Here is a 7,977-nt window from a genome sequence, read left to right on the forward strand (position 1 = left end):
AAATGTGAAAGTGGAAAACTTTTGGTCCTTACAAATCACTGGGATTCAATGGCATTCACTCGGCATAGTTTCAGCAATCACGGGTTAGTATCTCCCCGTTCATTGCGGCCATGCCATTATAAAAGCTGTCTTAACATGGGTAGTATTTCGCTAGGCCGAAGAGAGATGAAAGTCTCCTTCATAGTCAAGGCAGAGAGGCCCTAAGTCCCAACGCCTTTAGATCCATTAGTCTAACTTTGGTGTTGACACTAACGTTGCTGCTCTGATTGAGAGTACACCCATCAAAAGGAAGATAACCGCTAGGTTACCCAACACCAAACTAAGCAAACAAGTCGTCAGAGGCAACGCTCAGGAAAGGGTTCTCTCTTCTCTGGATTTTGGTTGTGGAATCCTTGCTACCTACCCTACAGAGAGGAGTTTCTACGCTACTGCTTATGCTGACGACCGGGCAATTGCCTTTAAAAGCATTCTGTGCTCTAATATGGTCGCGCTTAGAAACTCGACAGGGAATAGGAAACTCGAAATAATTCCCAAGAAAACTGAAGTAATTCACTTTACAAAGAAACTTAGGCTCTCTAGAGTATCCCCAGCAATTTTCAAGTGAGTGGAAAATCATTATGTATGTATTGTGGAACGATTTTCTATCATTTCTTGTCAAATTTAATATGGAGACAAACGGTTTCGCCGTTGTGCCGTCTTGAGTGTGGAGATTCCTTCGAACATGAATGTTAAATAACTAAGGCTCATAACGCACACGATCTTCAAAAGGGAAGAATGGGGCCAACGTTAAATTATCCACATGTGTATGCAAACAAGCAGCCGGAACCGAATGGGGACTAACACCTCGTATTACACATTGGATTTACACTTTCGTAGTTAGGCCTATACTATTACATATCGCACACCGTCTTCAAAAGAGTCACTACTCAAAATTTGGCATTTTTGAAATTATGCGCTAAAAATGTACACAGAGCATTTATTTACCTTTCAGCAAAAGATGGAGTAAATTTTTGTTATAATTTGTTTAAAAAAAACCTAAGGGAAAATCGCCTTTGCCCATATGATTAGCATGTGCTACGGAATAATTTTTCGCATTTTCTGACGAACGTATTATTTTGAGTTGTGACTCTTTTGAAGACGGTGTGCGATATATTGAATATTTGTATGGTGGACCTAAAACTCTTGAGTAAGGTCCCAAGAACAGCGTTTTTGGGCATCTCTGGTGCTTTGAGAATCACCCCAAAGAAAGCGCTAGAAGTGCTAACCAATTCTGCTGTAGTAAATCTGGTAGGAAAACACGTAGCCACCGATTCGGTGCTTCGAGAAAATAGTATGCCGCAATTGATGGATTGGCGGTTTGACCGCTCTTCCATACCTCACACGCTGAGTAGTTATAACCACGAAGTCGACTACTTCGCGTCTAAACCCACCTCCGACATACTCTATTAAATGAACATCCCGTTAAGAAGATAGTGGCAAGAATATGGAGAAGGGGGGAATTATGTTTCTACACGGATGGTTCCATGCTGACGGAAGTTTTTGAGGTCGCCGATTACGAATCTGAAGTCAATTTTTTTAAATTCAAAATGGCGGATCCAATATGGAGATCAAATTAAAAAAAAATTACTGAAATTAAAACGTTGATACAGAACGTTTTATGCATTTTCAAGGGATGAAACTTGTTTCCAGGGGTTTCTGGGGTAGCTGATTACGAATCTGTTGTCAGATTTTCAAAATTCAACATGGCGGTTAAGACTTTAACAAATCCAATAATATCTTTTAAAGTTGGTCGACATTTTGGATCCGCCATTTTGAATTTAAAAAAATTGACTTCAGATTCGTAATCGGCGAACCCAAAAACCCTCGATTGCAGGTTTTCAAACAAATCCAATAATTAAAAAAAAAATTAATCGCCATTTTGGATCCGCCATTTTGAATTTTGAAAAACTGACTTCAGATTCCTAATTAGCAATCCCAGAAACCCCCAGATAACAAGTCCCTACCCATGACAACGCGTAAATCGTTCAGTATCAACGTTTCAATTTTACTAGTCTCTTTTCGAGAGCATATTTTCGGGTATTAGGCCCATTCTAACTACCCAAGACAGGTATGTAATTAAGGAAATGTTCCCCAATAATACCAGAGTGATTATATGCAAAAACCACATTTTTACCTGAATTTCAACATGTCAAGAAAATAAAAAAATTGAGAACATCAGCGTTTTTATAAAAAAAAAACCGACCAGCTGGAGGTCGCGCTTTTCAAAAAGAAACCTCCGTTTCTCTTTTTTTATCACAAATAACAATAATTTGAGGTAGCGTTTTTGAATTTCCAAAATAAAAATTTTTTAAACCACTCTAGTGGATATAGATTTGCAAAGTAAGTGATATTCCAGCAAAGTGCAAGCAATGCTTTGAAGCCGTAAAGTTTTGTGGGAACCTTTCAGAGGTTGAATTTTTTGTCTAAGTAATCGTTTAACCTCTAGCATTACTAATAAACAAATATACATATCGACATCTGAGTGGAAGATCGAGGAATCTCGGTAGCCAGTTGAAAAACGCCCTATCTCAGAAAACTTTTCAAGAACGCCCTATTACAGAATTTGGGTCACAAATGCCCTACTTCAACTGAAAATTGATTGAAAATATTTGAGACAGAGCGTTTGTGAACCGAATTCTGAAATAGAGTGTTCTTGAAAAGTTTTCTGAGGTATGGCTTTTTTCAACCATATTCTGAAGTAGGGCGCTATTGAAAATTTGTCTGTGATAGAGCGTTTTCGAACTGGCTGCCTAAATATTCCACTGAAGTGTCGCAAAATATATGTCACAGATAACGCCTGAAAATTACTTTCGCTTTGTTGCATATAAAAGGATGAACAATTATCGATATAAGTAGGTATCGATACATTCGGTTTACTCATTTAAGAAGTATCGAAATAGCGATTTGAGTAAACTCATTTAAGTCTCGGAACGTCCCTACTCACACTCTGCCATAAACGCAACTGTGTGACACTTCAAATGAGTGTTTGGCGATGTTCAACCGCAATCTGAATGATTTTTGCACCGTTCCGTAACCTTTGGTCAAACATGGTTCCATCATATAACACCAGAGACCAAGGAACAATCTTGAAGTGCAGCAAAAAAGGCCAAAGTGGGTCTGTCGGCCAATAAGGTCATGGCAGCAGTTCCTTGGAATGCACACGGTGTCATTCACATCCATTAACTTGAAAAGGACAAAGCGATCACTGGCGAATATTATTTAGAGATTTTGGTGCCGTTTCATCAAGAGAGTGCACGTGTGTAGGCACCATAGAAGAAACCATCAATTGGTCTACGAACTCCATCCCCAACCACCATATTCATCTGATTTAGCCCTCACCGACTTTTTCCTGTTACCAAAACCAACATAATAGCTGAGCGGTAAGAGATTTGAGTCAAAGGAAGAGGTCACCACTGAAACAAACACTAATTTTGAGGGCCTTGAAAGACCTATTATTTGGTAGGAATTAAAAAATTTAAAAATTGCTGGCCTGACTGTATCGAGCTGAAATGAGACTGTTTTGAGAAATAAAACGCTTTTTCGCCGAAAAATATATATTTAATTCAAGAAGTCAGTCACTTCAAATAACCCTCGTATAATACGTAAAGTATTTAAATTAATAATTTTTTCAATCCTTTCCGTAAAACTCGTCATAGGGCAATACTCGCAACACACCAGCCAACAGCCGTTTAACAATTTTCGCAACCGCATCATTTATTTGATCTTCCATATCAGAATACAGCACCTTCCAATTGTCATTGATGAGTTGATTTAGAGAATTGGCCAATTGTTCGTTACCATTAAATAGATTTTCGAATTTCACTTTCATTCTGTTTAAAAAGAAAAAAAGTAAATTTGAATTTTATAAATCATTAAAATTTAAGTGTCATGAAAATATTTGTATAATTTGTCTTACAATTCTGGTGTTAATTTGCATTTGAGGTCCTTAATTTTTATGAACTGCTTGCCATCTTTCCGCACTTCTTCGCTCTTAAATTTCAAACTGAGTTTGCTATTCTTCAGTTTTATTTTCGCATAACCAGTGGCGTCCATTGGTAGTATCAGCACCTTGCCGCTAGAAATGTATTCTCCATCGACGACCAAATTTGGTATGGTTATATATAATTCAAATTTTGAATTGAGTGGATCCTTTTCAAAGCCCACGATGCGTTGCACAGTTAAATTGCTGATGCCATGCAGGTACATTTTCTTGAATTCCAAATTAAGCGAAACTCCCGAATGCGGGTTCGCTTTTGTAAGAACAACATCGTCGAGTGAAAGTTTTTCTATATCGGTAAGACCGATTTCCGGAATTCCTTGAGCATAGTTTTGTAAAATGAACGGAAGTGTTTTAGCAATGCAATCAACATCGCCAGCGTGACATTTTTCTATTTCTGAAGCTGTGTATTTTTTGAGGGCAAAAAAAGAAAGTAGTGAGATATTAAGGTTATTGGCAATTTTTAACGGTTACAAAACTACTTAAATATATAATACAATTAAGAATACAAGTATGTGATTATTGTTTTTATTTTATTTTATTTGAGGCAGTCTTAAATACAGATTACGTTGGGCTTCCTGAAGAAGCAGTCCGCGATATTTACAAACAAAGTAGGTTTCAGTGTGAATGCAGACAAAACAGACCTAGGCTCTCCACCAGAAAGTTATAAATTCAGTAGCTCGTTTCTGTAACTCTTTTCTACCGATTATCTCTCTACTGGTACCAGGGGAAGCCGACTCGTGAGGAGTTCCCCGATTTGTGGGGAATTTCAGTTTGCGTGGGGAATCGGGGAATGGACCGTTTTTTGTGGGGAATTTCAGCTCGTTCAATTCTAGTATGGCAAAAAAATTATCGTTGATTTTTTAGAATTTTCTTTGCATTTGCTTTCATATAGCGAATGAACATAATTTATTTTTATATGGAAGAAAAAAACGCAACAGCTTAGGAAAGAATCCTAAAACGGAAATTTTTAGCCATTTGAAACTTGCACTTTATTATTCTAGAATTGAGTAGGCTACGTAAATGCATATACAAAATATTTATAGAAACTCCATTTAAAAGCTCGAAATTTTTACGAAAGTTTGCTGAATTTTGTTCAAATATTGCACAAAGTCTGAAACTTGGATCTATACGGTTTTATGTTAAAGAAGAAACTGTATTTTTATAAAAAAAAAAATAACTCAAATTAAATAACAAAAAATAATAATAATTGATGCGAGTAATTTTTTCAACCACTGTATGTATGTAAATATTATCTACATAAATGCTATCCAATTCAATAGTAGCAGGAACCGAAAAAGGCATTTTGTATAAGTTCATTATATGCTGTTAGGTCAAAAGAAAGACAAAAAATCTAAAATTTTAATTTTGAAGGTCACAATAATTCTTTATTCAATGTGACCTTCAAAATGACCATAAAAAGTAAACTTTTTGATTTTTTGTCTTCCTTTTGACCTAAAAACAGCATGCAATGAACTTAAAAAATATATATAAAATGCCTTTTTCGGTTCCTGCTACCATTGAAAAGGATTCCTTGATGCAAGAACACCAAAAATATCTATTTAAAACTTTTTAAAAAGTTCACCTCATGCGGTTTTCAGGTAAAAAACACAGCTTCATCTAATTGGAAAAATAATCATATAATTAGAAATAATCAAATAATTGAAGATAATCTAATAACTAGAAACAATCAAATGATTAAATGCAATCAAATAATTAAAATAATCAAACAATTAAAAATAATCAAATAATTAAAAAACAATTTGATTAATTTTGATTATTTGATTATTTTTGATGATTCTTTAATGGCAATTAATCATGATTACTTTTGATAATTATAATTAATTATTAATGGCTGGGTTATGTAAGAAAATTAAAATAATCATTAAAATTTAAAAATGCAAAAAAATTAATGATTACTGGAAAATCAACAATAAGTTTTTCATTATAAACGGCCTCAAGCTCAATAAAAATTGTTGAATATAATTGTTATAAGGCCATAAAATAACAAAAATAAATAACTTAAGGACGAGCACACCTAAAAGTTAAACATTCTAATAATAGAAATATTAACAAAAACCAACAAAACCAACAACCACATGATCAAGTGTGAATTGCAGCGGAATAGCTGCGCTTGATTGTAGTTGGCTTAACAAATGAAATAGTGGAAAAAGCAACAAGAATTCACAAGGCTAACTTAGCACAGTGCGTAGGCAACTGGCTGAGTCAGTGGGGTCGTCGGTTCGAATCCTACTGAAAGAAGTCGGATGAGGAAATGTAGTGATTTCCGAAATAGCTATCACTTCTACCATTTTTTCAGAATTATTGTTGCTTTTCCACAATAAGTTTTTCATTAAAAGGCCAAGAAATAACAAAAACAAATTTATAATTATGTAAATTATTTTAAATAAAATGTGATGCTCACAGGGAAAAAAAATGTTTTTTCGACAAACATATATATGTAGCTGTGAAATACGGTGTTACGTTGTTCTTTCAAATGACCATAGATAACAGGGATGTTGCGAATATTTGCATTTCTGGAGGGTATTCATGTATGTTAGATATGTATTTGTATTCCGCTGCTTTAAGCATGTCATACCATCAGAAATCAAACAAGTATGTTTCTTTACAATGAAATCGAACAAATAATTAAATATAATTAAAAAATCAAAAATAATCAAAAGTAATCACCAAATTTAATCAACTACTTTTTTTTGATTATTATTGATTATTTTTTTAGTGACAAATAATCATGATTGTTTTTTGATTAATTCTAATTATAATTGATTACTTACTAATTCCTCGGTTAAAACACTAATTGAATTATTCATTATTATGGTTATTACCGAACCTATGTAATCGTTTTGATTAGTAATCGTAATCGAAAGTTAACAGGTCTGCATAAAACACACTTGTAGCCTTGATGGTAACATTCCTGAGATGTGTTTTCTTACTGAGCCTGAGTTATCCTTAGATACTTCGCCTTTTCTGAGAACTTAATTTCTGTCCCTGACGAGGTGGGTCTAGTCAAGTTGATTTTCCTTCTTTTGGTAAATGGGGTAAATGGGACATTGATGGACTTCAGTGGGTTTATTGACAAGCCACTTTCAGCGCACCAGTATTCAGTAAATATACATACATACATATGTAGTTTGTCACAATTTTGTAGTTCAGTTTAGTTTATATAAACTTCTAGGCACAATAAGGAACAAGGTTGCTAAAATGTTTGGAGATATATATTTTCTATTTTTCGCAAATAACTATTTTGGTTGCGGAACCTACCAAACTCCAATCTAGCCAACCTGGGTGGCAGCACTGATAATAGCTTTCAAATATAAATATAGAAGTTCAACTGTTATTACTGAACTAAAAAATAAAAGTCCGGGTTGATAGATTATTTTATTTCAAATAAAATAAAAGTTCGAAAATAACTTTTTTCTAACGACTTTTATTATGGATGCCGGCTTTTCGCATTGATTTCGGTACCCCAAAAACATGTTTTTTGAACGGGTTTCTTCTGACAATAAAAATCGTTAACCGCGAAGTTTATATTTGATGGAATGGAACAAAAAAAAAATCATAAGGTGTCAAATCTAGACTAAATAACGGATGACCCATCAATTCAAATTGGTCTATTAAATACATCAAGTTGATCGGAATATCAGTATACGTTGTCCAACCCAATAGTTTGGGACTTGTACTGAACCCTTTTATGAGTCAACTTATTGGGCCTTAACACGGTGTGTCAAATTATGCAAACGAACAGACAAGCAATCGACTAAAACTGATGCATCAACGATTTTAAGAGTGGCATTGAAATGATTATTTTTTAATGCCCAACCAGTATTGCCGCGAATCATTTTTATTGGTAGCCAAATTCCTTTAAAAAAAGGACTATAATAGAGCTAAAAAAAGTCGTTGTGGCTAAAAATTGTAGCTAA

At 34.5% G+C, this 7,977-nt stretch overlaps 1 protein-coding gene across 1 annotated transcript in view; it reads right to left on the minus strand.

Moving 5' to 3' along the window:
• Positions 1-3,637: 3,637 nt before the first annotated feature.
• Positions 3,638-7,977, minus strand: part of LOC118748611 (circadian clock-controlled protein daywake-like) — a 7,619-nt gene continuing 3,279 nt past the window's right edge. Inside the window, exons 2-3 of the mRNA XM_036483213.1 lie at positions 3,956-4,439; positions 3,638-3,869 (exon numbers count right to left, since the gene is read on the minus strand). Of these exons, the coding sequence (XP_036339106.1) occupies positions 3,668-3,869; positions 3,956-4,439 (686 nt within the window). The 3' untranslated portion in view covers positions 3,638-3,667. The remainder of the gene's footprint in view (positions 3,870-3,955; positions 4,440-7,977) is intronic.

The sequence above is a fragment of the Rhagoletis pomonella genome, unplaced genomic scaffold, assembly GCF_013731165.1.
Source record: "Rhagoletis pomonella isolate Grant_MI unplaced genomic scaffold, Rhpom_1.0 Rhpom_scaffold_00001, whole genome shotgun sequence".
Lineage (NCBI taxonomy): Eukaryota > Metazoa > Arthropoda > Insecta > Diptera > Tephritidae > Rhagoletis > Rhagoletis pomonella.